The sequence below is a fragment of the Schistocerca gregaria genome, chromosome 4 (assembly GCF_023897955.1).
Source record: "Schistocerca gregaria isolate iqSchGreg1 chromosome 4, iqSchGreg1.2, whole genome shotgun sequence".
In the NCBI taxonomy this organism is placed as follows: Eukaryota; Metazoa; Arthropoda; class Insecta; order Orthoptera; family Acrididae; genus Schistocerca; species Schistocerca gregaria.
This window is the reverse complement of record NC_064923.1, coordinates 727,365,577-727,390,437: the sequence shown is the minus strand read 5'-3', so window position 1 is coordinate 727,390,437 and position 24,861 is coordinate 727,365,577. Positions and strand designations below refer to the sequence as shown.

The 24,861-nt window shown below is 43.5% G+C and overlaps 1 protein-coding gene across 2 annotated transcripts in view; it reads left to right on the top strand.

Moving 5' to 3' along the window:
* The window catches only part of LOC126266758 (atrial natriuretic peptide receptor 1-like), a 1,377,759-nt gene that overhangs the window by 1,223,994 nt on the left and 128,904 nt on the right, over positions 1–24,861 (top strand). For both annotated transcript variants that reach the window (XM_049971275.1, XM_049971274.1), the window contains exon 15: positions 23,906–24,077. In XM_049971275.1, the coding sequence (XP_049827232.1) occupies positions 23,906–24,077 (172 nt within the window). The remainder of the gene's footprint in view (positions 1–23,905; positions 24,078–24,861) is intronic.

The following is a 24,861-nucleotide window of genomic DNA, read 5'->3' as shown; positions in this document are numbered from 1 at the left end:
CTATAAACTCACTTTTCCGAGTTTTCAGTGAATTGTTATCTTGCTTCTTTGTGTATTTAATTTGCTTGACTTTTATAATTCCAGTACTTGTTACTGCGAAATTCGTGTGTATTCTGCTTGTTTTCCACTTGTGTAAACGAAGCCACAACATCACATCTACAATAAGTACAGAAGTCCATAAATCATGTGAGTGGACTTGAATTTCATGACGAGATATTAATAAATGACACATGAAAACAGTTGAATTTTCACGCAAGGTGAAAATGATGAGTATTTTGTACCTGAAGATAAAATTTGTATACCGTATGAATTTATGCAAAAATGATCGTGCCTTCCTTTGATTTTAATTCGTATGGGAACTTTCTGCGAGACAAACGTCAAAGTAACTATGTTCATGGCAGTCTCTAGAAGTTACTGTCAGTGACTACGATTGAATCACTGAATCACTAAATCAACCACTGATAGACGACTGCGCAAATAGTAATAACAGCGTGGCGATGAAAGAGACTCAAAAACAAAAGATCCCGTAGAGGCTTAACATGTTTCCTTTATTTCTTTGCCAATGATTCATATTCACTTAATACAACTTAGTACAACTTCTGTGTACGTCGGTTTAATGTCCATGTTCCTACATCCTAAGCTTTTGTAAATCGTTACCTGTGTATCCTGTTGAATAGTTAACTGAACTCCAGTCTTCAAAATTTGTTAAATGTTACGACACTTACGCTACACTCTAACGACAAGATTTATATTGAAACATTTGTTCGAAGAAATAATCCGTATTTTAGTTGTGAACATTCCCACTAGCATTCAGCCTGATGGTATAACAATGGCAATTAAAAGAACCGTACAAGTTTTCTCACTCTGAGAAACCTCCACGTATTGTAATCAGAGGATTGAAACCTCGGGATGCAATCGACGAGTGCCTGTATGTATCCATCGACACAGTTTATACTCAAGTCTACAAAGGAACAAAAATGGAGACTCACAACGAATCCAAGCTATTATCGACAGGTGAATTTCAGGCGAATGCGCAGCCAAAGAAAGCTTTATCTGTCGGACTTCGAAAAATATTTGCCAATTTCTAGCCACGTTTAGTTGTATTCTCCTTTAAATTGTACTGTTGGAGGAAACTCCTTAGACTTCCGTGGACGGCCAAGAGAACGAATAGCTCACTAATACAGTAAATAAAACCGGTTTCCTCATTTCAAGGTCTACTACTGATACAAAAACTGACCTGTTTTGGGCCGATTCGCTAGAAAAGACATTATTGCTGGGGCAGAACAAAAGCACAAGGAGAAAAGGACGACAAATGGATGAGAAGGACAGATGTCATCATAGAAGCAATGGTTTACAACCTGAAGGCGCTGCAGATCAAATGAAACTGTCCTGCTTTAATCCAAGGGGCTACAACGACTAGAGAGAGAGAGAGAGAGAGAGAGGAGGGGAGGGAGAGAGAGAGGGGGGGGGGGAAGGAGGGGGGGGGGAGAGAGAGAGAGAGAGAGAGAGAGAGAGAGAGACAGAGGGAGGGAGAGGGAGAGAGAGGGAAAGACTTACATAGTGAAACAGTTTCATTCAAATAGCTCTCAATACGAAAATGTTGACCTCATTTGTTGTAAGCTATATACACTGACGGAAAAAAAGCTACAACACCATGAAGGAGTTGCGTGACATAAGCGAAAGTTGATAGCACTCAAAGATGGTGTCTATTCAGATTTCGTGCCAATAATGCTAGTAGCGCCACTATGAAGATACAAATTAGATTTCCTTCAAATACACGGTGTAACGGTCATGAAAATTAGTTACCTATGAGACTGGACGTGGTGAGTTGATATTAGTCGAGAATGCGTTTAAGGCGCAAAGACGCCATTATCAACATTTCGCTGAATTTTGAGCGAGGGCGTGTCAAAGGGTTGCGAGAAGCTGGACGTTCCTTCCGCGATATTGCAGTAAGTCTTGGCTGGAATGGAGCCACCGTACATTATTACTGACAGCTGTGGTCACGAAACTGTACGGTCGCAAAAGGACAGGGTTACGGACGGCCAAGTGACACTACCATCGCGTTCTACCTACAGTTCAAATGGCTCTGAGGACTATGGGACTTAACATCTGAGATTACGCCACACGGTGCATGAGTGGTTGCGCGGACTGCAAAAAGATTTTTTTCTAAAGTAATTTAACACTTTGTAAGCTCTGGAGGACTTGGATTGAGCGTGGGGGAGATTATGTTGAAAAGTTGTACAGCTTTGTAGCAGTTCTGCACAATATATAATATTTAAAAAATATTTAAGGTTTTCCTTTGACTCACCCTCGTATGTAGATGTAGATGTAGGGACAGGGGTGCTTCTTGTGTGACTGTGCAAGCGGCTCCAGGCGCTTCATTCTGGAACCGCACGACTGCTACGGACGCAGGTTCGAATCCTGCCTCGGGCATGGATGTGTGTCATGTCCTTAGGTTAGTTAGGTTTAAGTAGTTCTAAGTTCTAGGGGACTGATGACCTCAGATGTCCCGTAGTGCTCAGAGCCATTGAACCAATTATGTGGCTCTTAATTCCTTCTCCGGTAACAAAAAACGGTGAACATTTTTTGTCCATCGACCAGACATAAAAACCATCGTCCTTTTCCAAAACAAATGTTTCATGAGTGCTAATCACAAACTCTTCAAGCCAACATATTTAACAAAACTATTTTCCTCCAACAATTCTACTCTTCATGTACTGCATCTCCAGTAAAATGAGTGTTCTTGTTTTTTGTACAGACTATCGTCATTTTAAGCGGACGTACGTTTTGTGGCGTGGGAATGTGGTTTTTTCATGATAGAGAAATTCTTCCACAGGCCCGATAAGAAACTTTGTGCTTTGAAACAGGGATAATATAGTACGCGTTAATTAAAGAGAGTAGCATTTTTCATAGCAGATCGGAGGGAGACAATGTTAGTATAGTCCTAATTAACACCAGGAGCGTCTATGAAAATGTCTGTATTCTCGCTAGTACTAGGGACAGAAAGATGACTGAAACCAGATGTTAACAGCAATGAAACTTTACAGTAGAATGCATATAACAGTGACGGAATGAAAACCTGTGGTGGAGGCGTGTAATAATATGTACTGAGGCTTAGTACAGATTCCGAATGTGAAAAAATTGGTGTGAAGCTAAGTGTTAGAGATGGAACAGACATAGTCATTGAATGCTGTTATAGGCCACGTCTTTCAATGACAGTAGTGGTGCAACACATAAGGGGAAACTTGGAGAAGACTCTGATAAATTTACTGGTCCTGTTATGTACTAGATGGAAATTTCAATTTACAACTTTACATTAGGAACTCACGTGATTAAGGCGGGTATCAGTGGCGGGGTATAATGTGACGTTGTTCTAAGTGCCTTATCCGAAAAGTACGCCGAGCAGAAAATCAGAGAAACAATTTGTGAAAATAACATTTTAGATCTCCTAGTCGCCAACTACCAGCAACTTATAGACTCAGCGTAAAACAGGGAACCCTTGATCATAACGAAATTACAGAATCACTGAATACGGCCATAAAAAGTAATATAAGAAAGATGGGAAGTTATTTATGCTTAGCAAGGGCGACAGAAAACAGACTGAAGATTATCGGAGCGGCCAACAAGAGAAATTCGTCTCCACGTCCGAAAACATTGTGTACCACTGTTTAGTGTTTAAGAGTATTGTACAATACGCATTAGACAGGTTCAAATGGCTCTGAGCACGATGGGACTTAACATCTGAGGTTATCAGTCCCCTAGAACGTAGACCTACTTAAACCTAACTAATTTAAGGACATCACACACATCCATGCCCGAGGCAGGATTCGAATCTGCGACCGGTTCGATGTACGGATCTGCCGCATAGTACCGTATCTGCAGCAGCAACCTGGGCATCAGTTGCTCCCACAGTGACACAACACACTGTTACAAATCGGTTACTTCAAGGACAGCTCCAACTCAGACGTTCTATTGCGTGCATTCCACTGACCTCAAACCACCGCCATATTCAACAGGCGGTGTCCAGCCTGATTCGAGGGCAGGGTGGACATCTAAGTGTTTTCTGATGAAATTTGGTACTGACTCGGTGCCAGGGATGGTCGTGTGTTGGTTAGAAGAACGCCGCTTGAGGGCCTGCAACCAAACTGTCTGCATGCTAGGCACACTGGACTTACACTTGGAGTTAGGGTTGGGGTGAGATTTCGTAAGAAAGTAGGAACACTCCCGTGGTTATCCCACGCAACCTAATTGAAAAATTCTGCGTTAGTCCGGCGACTGGATCGATTATACTGCCATTCATGAACATCATCCAAAGACGTATTTTCCATTTGGATAATGCTCGCCCACATACCGCTCTTTTAACCCAACACGCTCCACAGAGCTCCGACATGTTGCTCTGTCTCCGGTCGAGCACACCAGGGACATGATTGGACGACTACCCCAGTGTCACCCACAACCGGCGTTAACGGTCTCTCCATTCACCAACGAAATGCAACAAGCATGGCATTCCAAAATGCAACAAGCATTCTAACATTCTGCGTGGTGTCTGATTGTTCTAAGTCGTGTTTCCCTCCCACTTTCGCGCAACCACGCTCTGTGCGTGTTTTTTAGGGAATTGACTAGTTTGAACCTGGGACCTGTTGCTGGTAAGGAGACGCCAGATCACACATGACATGTAGAGTTCAGAAGAGTTCAGTGAGACTAGCGATGATATAACCAAATACTTAATGATTTCAGCGTTAGCTCCACTGCACTCCCAGTAAAAGAATCTTAATTCTAACTAAATTTAGTGGAAATGTTTCAAGGCTTTCCTATTTTTAGTTAGCTGGTAAAATAACGTCGAAAAAGCAGTTAAGTTTACCATTGGAAATTTTATTTTACTCACAAGACACTGTTTATATATTGCACTATTGATAAAAGGAAATGTTTTAATATAGGATGATAAAAACCAACCGCGTTCAACAAAAATGTGAACGAATATTCCCTGAATGGGTTTCCAAGTTCTACAATGGATCGAAGGATGACCTATGCCATGTCACATCTATAATCTACGTTTAAATTAAGTTTCACAAAAGAGAAAACTATCAAATTGGTCTACAGTGACCCTCAAATATCTTTAATTACTTATCTAACTTGTCGTAAATTACAGTGGCTGATGTGGCTTCTCAATCATTATACACTCCTGGAAATGGAAAAAAGAACACATTGACACCGGTGTGTCAGACCCACCATACTTGCTCCGGACACTGCGAGAGGTCTGTACAAGCAATGATCACACGCACGGCACAGCGGACACACCAGGAACCGCGGTGTTGGCCGTCGCATGGCGCTAGCTGCGCAGCATTTGTGCACCGCCGCCGTCAGTGTCAGCCAGTTTGCCGTGGCATACGGAGCTCCATCGCAGTCTTTAACACTGGTAGCATGCCGCGACAGCGTGGACGTGAACCGTATGTGCAGTTGACGGACTTTGAGCGAGGGCGTATAGTGGGCATGCAGGAGGCCTGGTGGACGTACCGCCGAATTGCTCAACACGTGGGGCGTGAGGTCTCCACAGTACATCGATGTTGTCGCCAGTGGTCGGCGGAAGGTGCACGTGCCCGTCGACCTAGGACCGGACCGCAGCGATGCAAGGATGCACGCCAAGACCGTAGGATCCTACACAGTGCCGTAGGGGACCGCACCGCCACTTCCCAGCAAATTAGGGACACTGTTGCTCCTGGGGTATCGGCGAGGACCATTCGCAACCGTCTCCATGAAGCTGGGCTACGGTCCCGCACACCGTTAGGCCGTCTTCCGCTCACGCTCCAACATCGTGCAGCCCGCCTCCAGTGGTGTCGCGACAGGCGTGAATGGAGGGACGAATGGAGACGTGTCGTCTTCAGCGATGAGAGTCGCTTCTGTCTTGGTGCCAATGATGGTCGTATGCGTGTTTGGCGCCGTGCAGGTGAGCGCCACAATCAGGACTGCATACGACCGAGGCACACAGGGCCAACACCCGGCATCATGGTGTGGGGAGCGATCTCCTACACTGGCCGTACACCTCTGGTGATCGTCGAGGGGACACTGAATAGTGCACGCTACATCCAAACCGTCATCGAACCCATCGTTTTACCATTCCTAGACCGGCAAGGAAACTTGCTGTTCCAACAGGACAATGCACTTCCGCATGTATCCCGTGCCACCCTACGTGCTCTAGAAGGTGTAAGTCAACTACCCTGGCCAGCAAGATCTCCGGATCTGTCCCCCATTGAGCATGTTTGGGACTGGATGAAGCGTCGTCTCACGCGGTCTGCACGTCCAGCACGAACGCTTGTCCAACTGAGGCGCCAGGTGGAAATGGCATGGCAAGCCGTTCAACACGACTACATCCAGCATCTCTACGATCGTCTCCATGGGAGAATAGCAGCCTGCATTGCTGCGAAAGGTGCATATACACTGTACTAGTGCCGACATTGTGCATTCTCTGTTGCCTGTGTCTATGTGCCTGTGGTTCTGTCAGTGTGATCATGTGATGTATCTGACCCCAGGAATGTGTCAATAAAGTTTCCCCTTCCTGGGACAATGAATTCACGGTGTTCTTATTTTAATTTGCAGTAGTGTATAACAGAAAAATCATCGCGTTTTAGATTTTAACTTACGTAGCAAATGTGAATACCATGAGCTTCAATTGACGATTGACACTAGTATTACGTAAAAAGGGGATGTAACAGATGAATGCGGCATCGCGTGCGTTTATTACTTTGTCGGTGTTCGTCAGGGGGCGGCGGCCGGCGCAGCTCCATCCAGCTCACCGTCTCGGAAGTAACTCTTTTCTAACTTCTCCATACTACAATATCCCGAAGTTGCTTTAAAGAAAACTATTTGGCTGTGTTTTCATCTGACCAATCACGGTCTCAAGGTTAACCTTAAGCTCCGCCTACAAAACTTCTGTCTATCCAATGACCAACTTTATACTTTTCGTGGTGGGGCCATGTTTTCAAAGTCTGCAACATAACAGAGATGCGAAAAAGTCTCAAGCTAAAACTTGCAGCTGGTGTGGCCCTTTTTGTGTTATCGTAAGATCTATACTGTTTTTCTGGAGGGCTCTAGCTTTTAACATGTGCTGGGGGGGGGGGGGGGGGGTGGTCCTAGCGGTTAGCGGGAGACGTGGGTGTCCGTCCCTTATCGTAGGGCCTTCTAGCCCAACACGCTCCACTCTCGGCCTCTGCTCTCGCCTCTCCCCTCGGAACTGCGTCCGTCTCATGGCGGGAAGGTATGACATGCATTCAGGCATTCCTGTGTTAGTCTATGGTATTCCATTTGCTCACTCGTTACTCGTATTACTTTCGTTAATTGAATGACACGATTTATTCGGAGCTATGTGACATACTACTGGATTTGCTTATCATGTCAGGGTTTTCATGGAAGGTGTTGGATTTGCCTGACACCTTACAGCATGGAATTCCATTTCTCAGATTGGCGTTCGCGAGCTGTGGAATACAATGCATGCCGACTTGCTTGTTTATATTCACCATTTTGGCGGTTGCACCTTTTATTAACCCTTCTAATACCGAATATATTTTTTACGTTGAGTAGCATTGGAGTCTTTAGTGACCCCAACGGCATTTATTTTTTATTATGCATAGTTTTAATAATGGTAGAATAAAATCACATTCCTTACTTTTCCACAATCTAAAACATGATGCCAGTGACATTACATTTAATTAAAAATCCATATTTTTTTTAAATTATGTATTTCCGTAAAATTTTCAGACGATTCTCATGAAACTACAAACATTTTTGATCAAATTCCGAATTGATATTTATGACGCATTACACTTACAGCAATAAACTGCAGAGTGGTTTTTCACACAGAACATCCACATTTATTTATTGGTGAATTTTCTATCCTCAGACCTTTTGCAAAATGGACACCTTCCTCCTTTTTTTGTCTGTACCGTTGATGGAAGTACTGGGGAAATAATTTTGTCTGGCTTTCTTCCGACGAGCTACCTTCCTAGTTCTATGAGAAATGCCCGTCTCTTGTAGTTGGTCCTTTGTGCCCAGTCTGGTGTAAGATGTATCCATATGATAAATGCATTCAGTGCACTGATATCAATCATGTTGTAAAATAATACCATTGGCCACCTTCTTCTCATCCTCTTTGTAGTGTACGTTCTAACCAGATTGTCCATGGCATCTACTCATGATTTTGTTTTATTATAATTCAGAACGATTACTGGGTTGCATTCTTCACGATCTTCCACTTCGTTCCCTGAATGCATTGTACTGAGCAAAGTTACAATTTTTCCCTTTTTCGGACAATACGAAACAATTCAAGCATGCTCTTTGAAACCAAAAAGAGATGAATATTTGACTCGATCTTTGGTCTGAGTGAAAGCTTTTGGTAGTTATCCTTTATTTTTTCTAATCGTTCCTAATAGTGTGAGATTGATTTTCTGAAGTTCTCTCGCCAAACTAAGTCTAGTGAAAAAATTGTCAGTTGTTACATTTCTGCCACTGTTTTCTAAGCCTTTCACCATCTCTCTTGCCTCGACCAACTTCACGAGATTCATTTTCTTCTCGACCAGTGTAAACATGGAGACCGAGAACGTAAGACGTTGCACTATCGCATACAGCCCCTAATTTCAACCCATATTTTCCTGGTTTTGAAGGAATATATTTCCGAAATGGACATCTACCACGACATGCCACAAGTTGTTCATCATTTGTTACGTTGTTGTGAGGAACATGTGTTTCTTGAAACGTGTGTACCCACATTTCAAATATTTCTGTAATGGGAGCCAGCTTGTCAGGAGCACGGTTGTGACGTCTCACATCTTCATCATCAAATGGGGTGCACATTGAAATTTGCGCAAAGCGGTTTCTAGCCATTGCTTCACTAAAAATGGGTCTACCATCCTCTTTGTTCCACAGATGTGTAACTACTTCATTATGGGCCTTGTAAACACCTGCTATAGGCACTTCAGTTCAATGGCATCTACTGATTTCCATTTAGTACCGTAAACACGACTACCCTCTTTGTTAGTCCACTTTAGAATTACATCAACAATGTTTCTCCTACGAAGCAACTGAAAACTAATTCTATGGAGTGTACATTTTTCACTGCGAATTGTGTTGGTCCTGGCTTTACTCGCATTATGTTCCATCTCTCTTCTCTTCCACAAGCTCTTCTCAACTCGTGTTTGTGCCGCAACTCTTCTTTGTTTTTAGACCTACACAAAATAAAATAAAAAAAATACGAATGGTATATCTTGGCGCTAGACCCTAGAGCACATTTACAAAAATACAATGTGTACTTACATATAACAGTCAGAAATATGTGTTACTTCCTGTTCAGGCTGGATGTCTGCGCTGTCCAAATCTTCTTCTGAATTTCTGTTTGATTGGGGAATATTCTCTTCTAAGACGTCAACTTCTCCATCGCTGCATGAGACATCAGAAACTATATCGCTGATATCACTGTTTGATTCTCCAGATAGAGGATTATCGTGCAGTAATATTTCAAGCACTTCGTCTTCGGAAAGGTGACGAGACATTTAGCCACTAAATGCAACACACAAAATAGTAATCTCCGTTTGTATGGAGCAAATCGCTGTGGGCTTATAAAGTATTGGCAACTATCACACGTTACAACAATATTTACAAGAATAAAACAAAGGAAATACAACAACAGTTACGGATTCAATGCAGCATTATTGGGTAATAACACCGCAAGAGAGAAATGGGGTAGCATTTAACCCCAACGGCATGCAGTGGTTCTGTCTCGATTTTCTGCAAAACTAAGTATTTTCAAAAACTTATATTAATATATTACGAACCCATTACTTAATTCTGGAAAAGTCCGAATTTTTTATAATTTTTAGGTATATTTAGGTAAATTTTACAGAAAATTACGGTCTGGGGTCACTATAGACCCCACGATATTAGGAATGTACTAGCGTTTCACATTTGCAATGGCTTATCGCGCGCTCACTTTAACGTACGTTCTTGCAATGATAATCACTCACACGTGTTACCAAGACAAATGTATTCCCACAATTTAATTACTCTGTATTAATTACTTTCTTGGTGTTGCGATTTTTTTCCCGTAGTGTACACAATTGCTACTGCAAACACTCTTACCAAGCGCGTTGCCACAATGGTGACATACGGAACGCACACCGTCAGAACTTACAGATTTCAGTTTTCCGTGTTTTGCACAAAACGCTTAAGCCAACTGCCTAATTGCTTCCACTGCACAGTAATAGCGCGTTCATCTCCCGATCCTTCCTTAATGCTAGGTTATGCTCCATCTCCACTGGCCTCGCTGTTGACAGCACGACGGAAACCCATATTACTTCCTCTCCAAACCGCTATATTGCTCAAAACTGTCGATTGCCAAATCAAACCACGTTACCGTCTAATACCTACGTGGCCATCCATCTCTGTAGTACACATCCACAACATTTTGGTTTCAGCTTGGCAGTGACGAAGTTCAGATGCCAATTGCAATGTGAGCCCTTTCTCTACTTCTCGAAAACAGAATCCGACAATATGACAATATGAAATACATGTCGCTAGAACAGTAACCAATAGAGTTCATCCAGTCATCGACGCAGCCGGGTCTACACCCACTCTAACGTTACAGCGTTCTCTTGTACCAGCTGAAACTTCATGCTATTACAAAAATGTTTATTGGAGACGGATCATTTGGCCGTATATGAATTCTCTCACATGCTAACGACGTGTCATTAGAAGTTCGACGAGGCACGCCAGCCATCCTTTCACGTTTCCATGTCGTCGGACTTTTCGTTTTCTGCCTGAAATTGTCGTAGCGCTGATATCCACTCTCAAACAACAGAGGCGAGCCCTTTAATGACTCATTGAGGTCTTCGTCTCAAAAAAATCCTCAGTAGTAAGCTCGAAACAGAATTATAATCCAACCGCAAAAGAACAATAACCTGATCTTAGCACAATAGAACATCTACAGATTACCCAAGAAGTTACACAATGAACTATGTAGTAGCTGCACCCATTTTCTATACTTCTCGACTCAGTCAGGACAAAGTCTGTTCTGCCAGCACTTGGCAGCCAAGTTACACTATCTTTCTACAGTAGCTGTGTACAACAACGCCATCCGATTTCATCAACGAAGCGGTCTGAATCCAGGAAAGAGCTAGACAGCTGGACTCAGTTTCCCCAAACTAATTTCTGCAGCCTTGGAGAGGGCCTCAGATTGTTGAACCGAGGTGAAGAACGAATACACATCGTCGATACTTATCTTAAAACACCTTAGCCGGCCACGGTGGCCGTGCAGTTCTAGGCGCTGCAGTCCGGAACCACGGGACTGCAATGGTCGCAGGTTCGAATCCTGCCTCGGGCATGGATGGGTGCGATGTCCTTAGGTTAGTTAGGTTTAAGTAGTTCTAAGTTCTAGGGGACTGATGACCTAGTGCTCAGAGCCATTTGAACCATAAAACACCTTTAATTTACAGGCGAAATTGCTCTATTTACTTCGGATCCACGAGAACATAAGCACACTATGTACTAACTAAATAAAACAGGTATTCGAGCAGAAGTGAAGAATGATTTCAGTAATACGGAAACAATGTACAAGCAGAATGCCGATAGGAAAATAGTGAAGACTGATGATGTCGAAGCTATAGTAACAGTGGACAAATTTTTTTGCTTAGGATAACTGAGAACGACGAGCTGATTACTGCATTTAGAAATAAAGTGTATGATGAAAATTCCTTGGAGTTCATACAAGAAACTGAATGTCTGTTCAGAAGTTAACTACCAGTATGGCTTTAACGGAAATCTTACAACCAATATACAGGTGAAGCGAAATTCGCGCATTCGGACTTCTCAGCGTGACACCTCACATTCCAGCGATAAAAAAAAATATCTGTCCCAAAATTTCGTCTGGCGAGTATATCCGACAGTAAAAGGAAGTTACAGAGTGACAATCTGGCAACACTGTAACCACATGTATAGCGACTACCTCTGTCAGTACCGATCGGTTGTACCGTGCTGTTAGTGCAGTGTATTTAGTTTTGCGTTAGCATGCAGGAGGTCGACGGTTCGATCCTGGGTTGAGGCATACGTTTTTTATTTGCTAAATGTCTAAACGTAGTCCAGGTAGTACGGTATCTGGCATCTTAATCGTCAACAGCGATTGCAGCGGGTCGTCTAGAAAACATTTCCACTTACAAACTACAATCGTAGAAATAGGAGACTGATCAGCATAGGAAGAAGCCCTTTCCACATCGTGGGCGTGAATTTGTTGTCTTTGTACCTTCCTCCAATAGTCCCGAGTTAGAGTCTCGGTCCGGCACATAGTTTTAATCTACCAAGAAGTTTCACAATAGTCCCATACATTATTACCAACTATTAATCTTGCCTCGCTCAAGTCCATGACGTTTCGTTAGGGCCTTACGTTACCAGTAGGACTTGCTTACCAGTAGGACTTGCAACGTGCTTTGCGAATTATGTCCAAATTCAGTTACTATTTGTTCGTGTTACCACCATGGTCCCACTAATTATGTCTTTCAGCACTGAGTCTGATAATCGCATGCTGTTTAGTACGTACCTCAATGCATTATTGTTGTTGTTGTGGTCTTCAGTCCTGAGACTGGTTTGATGCTGCTCTCCATGCTGCTCTATCCTGTGCAAGCTTCTTCATCTCCCAGTACCTACTGCAACCTACATCCTTCTGAACCTGTTCAGTGTATTCATCTCTTGGTCTCCCTCTTCGATTTTTACTCTCCACGCTGCCCTCCAATACTAAATTGGTGATCCCTTGATGCCTCAGAACATGTTCTACTAACCGATCCCTTCTTCTAGTCAAATTGTGCCACAAACTTCTCCTCTCCCCAATCCTATTCAATACTTCCTCATTAGTTATGTGATCTACCCCTCTAATCTTCAGCATTGTTCTGTAGCACCACATTTCAGAAGCTTCTATTCTCTTCTTGTCCAAACTATGTATCGTCCATGTTTCACTTCCATACATGGCTACACTCCATACAAATACTTTCAGAAACGACTTCCTGACACTTAAAACTACATTCGATGTTAACAAATTTCTCTTCTTCAGAAACGCTTTCGTTGCCATAGCCAGTTTACATTTTATATCCTCTCTACTTCAACCATCATCAGTTATTTTACTCCCCAGATAACAAATCTCCTTTACTACCTTAAGTGTCTCATTTCCTAATATAATTCCCTCATCATCACTCAATTTAATTCGACTACATTCCATTATCCTCGTTTTGCTTTTGTTGCTGTTCATTTTATATCCTCCTTTCAAGACACTGTCCATTCCGTTCAACTGCTCTCCCAAGTCTTTTGCTGTACCTAACAGAATTACAATGTCATCGGCGAACCTCAAAGTTTTTATTTCATCTCCATGGATTTTAATACCTTCCCCGAATGTTTCTTTTGTTTCCGTCACTGCTTGCTCAATATACAGATTGAATAACATAGGGGAGAGGCTACAACCCTGTCTCACTCCTTTCCCAACCACTGCTTCCCTTTCATGCCCCTCGACTCTTATAACTGCCATCTGGTTTGTGTACAAATTGTAAATAGCCTTTCGCTCCCTGTACTTTACCCCTGCCACCTTCAGAATTTGAAAGAGAGTATTCCAGTTGACATTGTCAAAAGCTTTCTCTAAGTCTACAAATGCTAGAAACGTAGGTTTGCCTTTCCTTGATCTAGCTTCTAAGATAAATCGTAGGTTCGGTATTGCCTCACGTGTTCCAATATTTCTACGGAATCCAAACTCATCTTCCCCGAGGTCGGTTTCTTCTAGTTTTTCCATTCGTCTGTCAAGAATTCGCGTTAGTAGTTTGCAGTCGTGACTTATTAAACTGATAGTTCGGTAATTTTCCCATCTGTCAACCTCTGCTTTCTTTGGGATTGGAATTATTATATTCTTCTTGAAATCTGAGGGTATTTCCCCTGTCTCATACATCTTGCTCATTAGATGGTAGAGTTTAGTCAGGACTGGCTCTCCAAAGGCTGTTATTAGTTTTAATGGAATGTTGTCTACTCCCGGGGCCATGTTTCGACTTAGGTCTTTTAGTGCTCTGTCAAAATCTTCACCCAGTATCATATTATTATTATTATTATTATTCTATCGATTGGATTGTGGAAACTTACGTCTATTACCGTTAGGGAAACAGCGTAATTCTAAACGGAACATTTCACAATTAGCGGTGTCGAGATGAATCATGGAGAACAATATCTGTCAGAGGGCTAATGTGCATTAGGTGGAACAGCGCACGTGACTGATGGCGTGTTGGTGTGTTTATACTGTATGCACTGTCAAACAAGGACTAGTTGTTAGCGCAGTAACATACCCGTGACAGACTCCAATGTATTTGCGTACGCTTCTCGAATTTTCTCATTGTAAATCTCTAAATCAGTGTGGCACACATATGGCACAGAAAAACGATGTATATGTGGATATGCTTCTGGTCCTTGGCGCATCTGATAACCGGGCTGGTGTTGCCGCTCGTGAATATGCTGCTAGATACCCTCGCTGACGCCATCCAGAAAAATTGTGTTGTCATATGGAGCTGCGCCTTCGAGAGTCAGGTTGTTTTCTTCCACGATCGCGTGACAGAAGTCGTCCACGGAGGAAGGTATTCTGGAGGTCATAGACCAAGAACCTCAGCACAATACAAGTAGCGTAGCAAGGCAGCCGCATGCCTTGCAAAGCACATGCGCAAGCATGGGCTGCACCCCTATCATTATACTTTCACGCAAAACCTGCATCATGCTCCTCGCCATCAGAGAATGCAATTCTGTGAATGGTTCCTACAACAGGAAGCCAACGATGACTTTGTGAACACCATGATTTGGTCAGATGAACCAACATTCACTCATGAGGGCGTGTTCTATATGCAGAATGCCCACCATTGGTGTGAGGTTAACCCAAACACCACCCACGACCACTGGATACCCTTCATGTTGCCTGACCGGTTGATTACACGAAGGTATCACGAATTCCTCTCGAACTGTATGCCTGATGCGTGGAAAGATTTTCCACTGCACGTGCGGCATAGGATATCGTTTGAACGTGATAGTGCACCTCCACACTCTGGAACTAACGTGCGACAGTATTTGGACATAGCATTTCCACGGAAATGACTCGGATGTTGTTTGGCCACCGCTTTCACCTGACCTAAATCCCCTGGTTCAAATGGCTCTGAGCACTATGGGACTCAACATCTTAGGTCATAAGTCCCCTAGAACTTAGAACTACGTAAACCTAACTAACCTAAGGACATCACACACACCCATGCCCGAGGCAGGATTCGAACCTGCGACCGTAGCGGCCCCGCGGTTCGGGACTGCAGCGCCAGAACCGCACGGCCACCGCGGCCGGCAAATCCCCTGGATTTCTTCCTGTGTGGACACCTGAAGGAGCACATGTAATCTACTGCGCCGACTAATGTGGAGGAATTGGTAGTGCGTGTTCATGCTGCTCTTGTTACTGTGGATTCACCTTTAGCGGCCGGAGTGGCCGAGCGGTTCTAGGCGCTACAGTCTGGAACCGCGCGACCGCTACGGTCACAGGTTCGAATCCTGCCTCGGGCATGGATGTGTATGATGTCCTTAAGTTAGTTAGGTTTAAGTAGTTCTAAGTTCTAGGGTTCTGATGACCTTAGAAGTTAAGTCCCATAGTGCTCAGAGGCATTTTTGGATGCACCTTTGGTGCGAAGGAACATGAGCTATATCATCCGGCGAATTGCGCAATGTTTGGACGTGGAGGGATGTCGCTTTGAGCATCTGTTGTTCTAAGGACAACGTATGCTGTTGTGAACGTCATGCGGTCGTTAACATGGACATTATTGCTGTAATTGGTGCTACGTTGGATCGCTCATATTACATGTAGTATAAATGACAAGTAGATGTTGTGTTATTGTACTGTGCTGTCATCCGTAGCATTTCGAAACTGATATTGTTTTTGTAGTTATTCTGTCGTATGACAGGTCATTTGTTTCGACTGTCTATTTCTTATTTGTCTAAGCACGTATTTGTAATGTTCAGCATTACAAAATGTTGTAAATTTAGGATACGCGTGACCTAAGAAATGGTGTATATTACAGAATAAAATGTCAGAATGAAATTAGCAAGTAAAAAAAATGCGCCCCAACCCAGGTTCGAACCCTCGACCTCCTGCAGACTAACCCAAAACCTTATACGCTGCACCAACTGCACAGTGCAACGAGTATGTGCTGACAGAGGTAGTCATCATACATGTGGTTACACTGTTGCCAGATTGACACTCTTTAACGTCCTTTTTCTGCCGGCTGTACTCGCCATACGAAATTTTGGGACAGACATTTTTTTGTCGCTGGCATGTGACGAGTCGCGCTGCGACGCCCGAGTGCGTTAATTTCGCCTCACCCTGTATAACCTTCAGTACTTATTTATGCAAGTGAAACATGGACATCAAATGCTCAAACGTTCAATAACTGGGAGTTGTCCCACGAGCGGCGTATAATTGCAAGTTGGCTACAGCGAAAATTGAAAATAAAAGCAAAGAAATGGATACGGGAAAAGATAGGAGGTTGTGGTAGTGACTGTTAGCAAACTAAAGTGGAGATGGGCCGCGCGGTAAAGCGGGAAATGATTGGCGTTGAGTGAAGGAAATTCGGTGGTTGTGCCTTTCCGATAGGAAAGGACCTAGAGGACTTCCTAACGGGGAAGATGGAGTGATGACATAAATAAATAAAATGGCCGTTCAAATTTGGATGCGAAATATCTGAAGACTGTAATGTATGGATGAGTACGGGCGAGGCCTGTACCGAGTAGTGGATGTACGTGGCCTATGATTATGACAATGATGAAGACACAGTTGTACTCATCGTCCAAGACCAAATCCATTCAACCCATTTGTTCCAGATTTTGGCGTATATTAGTGAAATGTCGGGGATCACACAGTGTTGCAGTAACTCTGTACTAATCCATTAAGCTGAGTGGCGGAAAAGCAGCGAACGAAGATATCTGCCAGTATGACGTTGATTACTCACCGTACACAGAGCCCTCTATTTGTAATACCACTGCGTACGCAATTCGTGGGAGCCAGGGAGGAGAACAAACGTATTGCGGGGTGGCATTTAAAATTCCGAGCAGCACTCCGACGGCGAAAGGCTGTTCCGCGTCATTTCACTTGGCCGAGTATCCGCGCCTTCGTTCCGCTGTTCTTTCCGCATTGCGGAAACAACGGGGAATTGCTTTGCTGCTTCTTCATTTTCATTTGCGGGCAAACATTGCGTAGAACAGGCGGCTTGCTTTACGCCCTCCCTCGTTTTTCACGTTATCTCTGTCAAAAAATAGCACAATTAATTTACTGTAACTTGCTCTGCATGCCGTGTTTACTACGAAAATGATGTGTGACTCCAAAACAGGCACCACGCTCGGTGAAGTATAGTTAGAGTATGAATTCTGTAACGTGTTCTTTGAACAGAAGATTAACATCTGAACTGTTTTCCTTGTTCACTTCCACATGCGTCAAATAGTACATATACTCTTGTCTTAAAAGAACTGCTTCCTTAGCTCGTGTGTGGGAAGTGTGATACTCCAGCATGGTATGAATACACATCTCTTGCGCGATTAATCATTGCCATGTACAGAACTGGTACCTGACTTTTAGTGGGTGAGGCTAAGCGTTTGAGTCTTGCGCGTGGCAGGCGGCATTTTTTTTATTTTTTTCGTTTGACAATTTCGTGTTCACATTTATGTAAAATTTACTATTTTATTCGTGAGTCTTGTAGCCTTCAGTGGTTTATTACAAACTACAGTGCAGCTAAAACCGAGAGTATGGTGTCAGAAGTAAATAAGTGTAAGCATCGGAAACGCGCCGCTACCAGTAAATGACATACGTTTTATTTGCTAACTAAAGTCCGAAAACAAAAAAACGAAGGAACAAAAAGAAAGAAACACAAAATAAGAACAGCTACAAAATAAGAACAACTTTTGCTTTGTTACAGCGAGGACAATAATTCTGCAAATTCTACATTTACAACAGATCATATTTACAAAATGTGCTCTATGAAAGAGTAGCCTAGAGGAACGGAGCGATGTGCGGCGAGGATATAATCGATAATACTAACCCAATGCATGTGTTCCGAGGTTACGTCAGCTGGTGACGTCACATATTCTAAATTTGTCATCCACTTTTGGGGTAGTTTGAGAGATTTATAGCCCAAGTGTCTCATATTAAATTATTTGTCTCAGCGTCATCTACGTCGCATCGGGTGATTTTAAGCGTTAATAAGATATAGATTTAAGTGTCAGGAAGTCTTTTCTGAAAGTGTTTGGATGAAGTGTGGCCATGTATGGAAGCGAAACATGGACGATAAATAGCTTAGACACGAAATATGTTGCTACAGAATGCTGAAGATGAGATGGGTAGGATCTCTTAACTAATGAGGAGGTGCTGAATACAATCGGGGAGAAGAATAATTTGTGGCACAACCTGACTAAAAGAAGGGGTCGGTTGGTAGGACACATTCTGAGGCATCAACGGATCACAATTTAGTATTGGGGGAAGCGCGGAGGGCAAAAATTGTAGAGAGAGACCAAGAGATGAATAAACTAAGCAGATTCAGAATAATGTAGGCTGCAGTAAGTACTGGGAGATGAAGAAGCTTGCACAGGATAGAGTAGCGTAGAGAGCTGCATCAAAGTCTCTGGACCGAAAACCTTGACAACATCAAGAAACTCCTTGTATATATGGAATGCGGATTATAAATGAAATTCATCCTTTGTCTCTCTACCCATCTGAATGCAACTAAATTCAGCGTTAATCGCTTTTTCAGGCCTCTGGAACAAGTGGTGATGCATTTTTCCATTGAAAAAGAAACGAGAATAATGGCTTTGTGGAGAGCTAAAACTTATGTTTTAGTTAGTCGACATTTTGATATTCCTCTCACTCTGCAAGCTGTGTGCAAACTCGCCCGTTGAGTCACAGAAATTTGTTTTGCGGCGCAAATACGATAATCGATGTAAAGCCGTGAGTACAACTCCATTTTAGTGTTTGCGAAGACAAGAGTTTAAACCCAAGTTCATAAAATTTGATTAATGTTTTACGCTGTACCGCTAATCAAATGAATTACTCATGCGATTCAAATGCCTTCTGTACAAGTGAGACGTTTACGTCAGTAAAAGCTGAGAATGCAGTGGAATATTTCCGAAAATTGGACGCTTCAATTGCTCAGTACTGCGTAATCTCTGTGCCTATACATACAAGAGAATAACCCGAATATTTAATTATTCTTTGACAATTACAGACAATCATCTAGGTTAGTACAATACATTAAATTTCAATAGTCATATTATACGACAGTGAATATAATAATGTAGCAACAGTTTACAACTGTGGCTGTTTAATAGAATGCTACTGGTTCAAAGGCTCTTAAATATTTCCTCGTTTATATCTCATTTCACACATAACGTCGACATATTTAAAATATATTGGCGGCGTAATATTTTATTTCTTGTTACACTAGAGATTGAAATCTAGAGGAACAGTCTTAGAGGAGGACTGACCGGCCGTCGGTGTTCCATCATTGTATATTTCTCGTAGGGTTCATGGGAATAAGATGAGAGTATAGATCACGTACAGGGTGTTGTAAATTTTTTGCCTAAAACTTTTAGAGGTCGTAGACACGTCATGGGGAACACCTTTTGTTACAGTCTAAACGTTCTATGACACTTTCCAGAGGCGTTAGGTGTCTTTTAATTGAATTCTATGGACATGGGATGACAAGATTTCCCTAGAAGAGCACGGCGATCTACTAGGTTGGTGCGTAAGTGCGTTGCGTTTCCCCACTATATGTGTCTGTTGTGTTTATTAAAATAAACACAACAGACACATATAACAGGAACTTTAGTCACCAGTAATATGTTCTCCTTCACTATTTACAACAGCCTGCCAACGCTGGGGTACCTTTTCAATTCCGCGACCATAGAAATCGCGTGGTTTTCAGGCGAAGAAGTCGAGATTTATGTTCGGAGCGTACTTTAATCCGGAAACGAAATTCCTTGAAGGTTGTTCGACTGAGAGCGGAAAATGTTACAGACAATATCTGAGGGCGCAAGAACACGTTTATAAGGTGGTGCGGAATGACTTCCCAACCCAGCTCCTGTATAGTGTGTGTGTGTGTTTTTTTTTGTCAGTGTATTAGAAGGCGGGCGGTTAGCATCACTTCACGCGTTCTTCCTGGTCGTTGGTCTTGGACTGCGTCTGCAAGACTTCTCAGATGTTGACAGTAAACGTCAACAGTGATGGTGACTCCTCGGGAAAGCAATTTGTAGGACACTACACCATCACTGTTCCGTCAGATGCATGAGATTTATCTTTGCGCAGATCTTTGTACGGGGAGGTGTTGCTTTGTTCCGCTAGTGGCGCCACTATGGGGATGCAAATCAGATTTGCTTGAAATGCGCATTGTAACTGTCGTGAACGTTAGCTGCCATTGTGATTCGATGTAGTGAGTTGATGTTAGTGAAGAATGCCTTTGAGGAGAGAAGGACGACATTATCAGCACCTAACTGAGTTTGAACGAGGTCGTGTAATAGGGCTACGAAAGCTCGATGTACTTTCTGAGATACTCTAAAAAGACTTCACAGGAATTTTGCCACTGTACATGGTTGCTGGCAGCGGTGGTCACGAGAATGTACAGTTGCAAAAAGACCCGCCTCTAGACGGCCACCTACCACTACCGAGAGGGGAGACCATCGTGTTCGGCGTCTGGATCTGTCGCATCGTACTGTATCTACAGCACCAATTTGAGCAGCATTTGGCACCACAGTGACACAACGAAGTGCTCCAAATCGGTTACTTGAAGGACAACTACAGGAAAAACACCGTGTACCGTGTATTGCACTGACACCAAACCACCGCCCACTTGCTAATTCAGTGGTGTCAAACGAGAGCTCATTCAAGGGCAGGCTGGAGGTATGTAGTATTTTCTGATTGATGCCGGTTCTGACTCGGTGCCAGTGACGGCCGTGTGTTGGTTAGGAGGAGGACGCCTGAGAGCTGCAACCAACCTGTCTGCATGCTAGACACACTGGAGTTATGTGGTCTATGGAGCAACTTCGTATGACCAATAGGAACACTTTCTGAGCGCAAGACTGTACGTCAGTCCGGTGATTGGAGCCGTTGTACTGCGATTCATGAGCAGCAGTGCATAGGGTGTTTTCCAACAGGATAACACTCGCCCACATGCCGCTGTTTTCGCCTAACCTGCTTCACAGACATGTTGCCTTGGCCTTCTCGATTACCAGATCTGTCTCCAATCGAGCATTATCGGATAATTCCAGGGCCATCCACAACCAGCAGTAACTATCCCTGCATTGACCGATAAAGTGCAAGAGGCATGGAACTCCATCCCATAAACTGACATCCGGTACCAGTACTTCACGTTGGCATGCTTTGATTCACCATTGTGGCGGTTGCACCTTTTACTAGTGTGCAAGCGTTTCATATTTGCGATGGCTTATCTAGCACTAACATTAACCTGTGACTCCATTAATTGCTGTTTGGTGGTGCAATTTTTTCCGTCAGTCTATGTCTTTCCCTATAAACACTATGTGATCAAAAGTATCCGGACACCTGACAGAAAATTACTTACAAGTTCGTGGCGCCGTCCATCGATAATGCTGGAATTCAATATGGTGTTGGCCCACCCTTAGCATTGATGACATCTTCCACCCTCGGAAGCATACGTTCAATCAGGTGCTGGAAGGTTTCTTGCAGAATGGCAGTCCATTCTTCACCGAGTGCACTGAGGTATCGATGTCGGTCGGTCAGGCCTGGCACGAAGTCGGTGTTCCAAGACATCGCAGAGGTTTCACAAGCTGCAACATCGTCGCGAAAGAAACCCAGTGACCCGTATATGTAATACCTTTCTTTAATTTACGTCTATGGCCACAATGTTTTTGTTTAACGATTACCGGTTTCCGTCTTTAATGACCGTCATCAGATCTGTTTCATAAAAACAAAGTCTTAATGTACTGCGGCCATAGTGGAATCGTCAAATGTTAAATGCATTATCAACAGGTGCTCGATCGTGTTGTAAGATGCAATCGCCATCCCCGAATTGCCCTTCAACAGTAGGAAGCAAGAAGGTGCTTAAAACATCAATGTAGGCCTGTGCTGTGATAGTGACCCGCGAAACAACAAGGGGTGCAAGCCCCCTACATCAGACCGCACCATAACACCACCGCCTCCGAATTTTCGTCTTTGCACTACACACGCTGGCAGATGACGTTCACAGGACAATCACCATACCCACACCCATACAAAATCAAATAGGGGTAATGTAAGAACAGGACTGATAATGAATAAAAAACTAGGGGCGCGAATACGCTACTACGAACATTATAGTGAACATATTACTGTGCCAAGATAGACACGAAGCCCACGCCTACCATAGTAGTACAAGTTTATATGCAAATTTGCTCCGCATATGATGAAGAGATTGCAGAAATGTATGATGCGATGAAAGAAATTATTCATATGGTTGAAGGAGATGAAAGCTTAATAGTCACGGGAGCCTGGAATTCATTAGTGAGGAAAGGAAGACAAGGAAAAGTAGTAGATGAATATGGACGGGGGTAAGGAATGAAAGAGGAAGCCACCTGGCAGAATTTTGCGCAGAGCATAACTTAATCATAGATAACACTTGGTTTAAGAATCATGAAAGAAGGCTGTAGACGTGGAAGTGGCCTTGAGACACTGTAAGATTTCAGACAGATTATATAAGGGCAAGACAGAGATTTAGGAACCACGCTTTAAACTGCAACACATTTCAACGGGCAGATGTGGACTCTGGCCATAATTTATTGGTTATGAACTGTAGATTAAAACTGAAGAAACTGTAAAAAAATCGCAGGATTTTAAGGAGATGTGACCTGGATAAAGAGAACGAACGAGAGATTGCAGAGAGTTTCAGAGAGAGTATTAGGGAGCTATTGACAAATACAGGGCAAAGAAGTACAGTAGAAGAACAATGGGTAGCTTTGAGAGATGAAATAGTGAAGGTAGCAGAGAATCACCACATTGTATACCATGATTCGTCACTCCACACAACATTTTTCCACTATTCAATCGTCCAATGTTTACGCTCCTTACAACAAGCCAGTCCTCGTTTGTCATTTACCGGCGTGATGTATGGCTTATGAGCAGCTGCTCGACCATGGAATCCAAGTTTTCTCACCTCCCGCCTAACTGTCATAGTACTTACAGTGGATTCTGATGCTGTTTGGAATTCCTGTGAGATGGTCTGGATAGATGTCTGCCTATTACACATTACGACCCTCTTCAACTGTCGGCGGGCTCTGGCAATCAACAGACGAGGTCGGCCTGTACGCTTCTGTGCTGTACGTTTCCCTTCACGTTTTCACTTCACTGTCACATCGGAAACAGTGCTCCTAGGGATGTTTACCTGTGTGGAAATCTCGCGTACAGATGTATGACACAAGAGACAGCCAATCACCTGACCACGTTCGAAGTCTGTGAGTTCCGCAGAGCGCCCCATTCTGCTCTCTCGCGATGTCTAATGACTATTGAGGTCGCTGATATGGACTACCTGTCAGTAGGTGGCAGCACAATGCACCTAATATAAAAAACGAATGTTTTTGGGGGTATCCGGATGTTTTTGATCACATAGTTTATGTTGTTCTAATTGGCTCCTTTTATATCCTTAAAAGTTATTTGCTGATGTCTTGATGTACGTCATATCGAAGTCTTTTTTCCAGGTTTTGTATTGCGGGCATCACTTTCCCTGCTCATTCTGCAGAGAAACTCCTCATTTTTTATCCTCTCAGCCTGCTCATTTTTCAGCATCCTCTCCCGCTCTTTGCCTTGGCTGAAGTGATTGCGGCCGTGTTGCAGAGATCGTGGAGAACGTGAAGAACGGCGGCAAGCCGCTGTTCCGGCCGACCATCAGCGACAGCTCGTGCGAGGACGAGGTGGTGGGCCAGCTGATGCGCCGCTGCTGGGCCGACGACCCCGCAGAGAGGCCCACCTTCCAGGAGCTCAAGGCCGCCATCCGCAGACTCAACAGGTAACCCTCTCCTCAGCTCTGCCTCTTCCCCTACATCTACACCTGTTCTCTGCAAAACCACCGCGAGGTGCAGAGGGTACGACCCACTGTACCAATTATTAGAATTTCCTACTGTTCCATCCACGTATGAAGCGCAGGAATAACGATTTTTGGACTGCCTCTGTGCGTGCAGTAATTATTCTAATCTTAATCTCACGATCCCTGTGTGAACGATACCTGGGGGATTGTAGTATATTCCCGGAATCATCATTTAATGCCAGTTCTTGAAACTTTGTTGATAGACTTTCCCGGGATAGTTTAGGCCTATCTTCAAGAGTCTTTCGGTCCAGTTCCTTTCAATATCTCTGTGATACTCTACTGCGTATTAAACATCTCGGTACAAAGAAAATCAGTTACTTTTATTTATTCCATTTTTTTATAAACTATTATTAATATCGCCGAGAATACGAGGTAACCGTCGTCGCGAGACGGAGGGAGCGGCATGTTGACAGATTTGGTGAAGCTATCGACGTATAGTTTTGCGGAGAAGAACATTCCGATGAACATAGAATAACTAGTTCTAAGGATGGAAAAGTCATAGCTCAAACCCTCATTGCAGTAATACCCCAACTCTGGGGTCATCAGAAGGTGTACGGCGTTGTCTCTTCCGTTTCCTCGGCGACCGTTCTTTCCTAACATGTTGTTCAATAATGTATGGTGGGCGGCTACTGTCCGTCAAGTGGCTAGATGGCAGAAAAGCAGAGGTCGACACAAACCCATGATCAACAACCACGGGGTCGAGAGG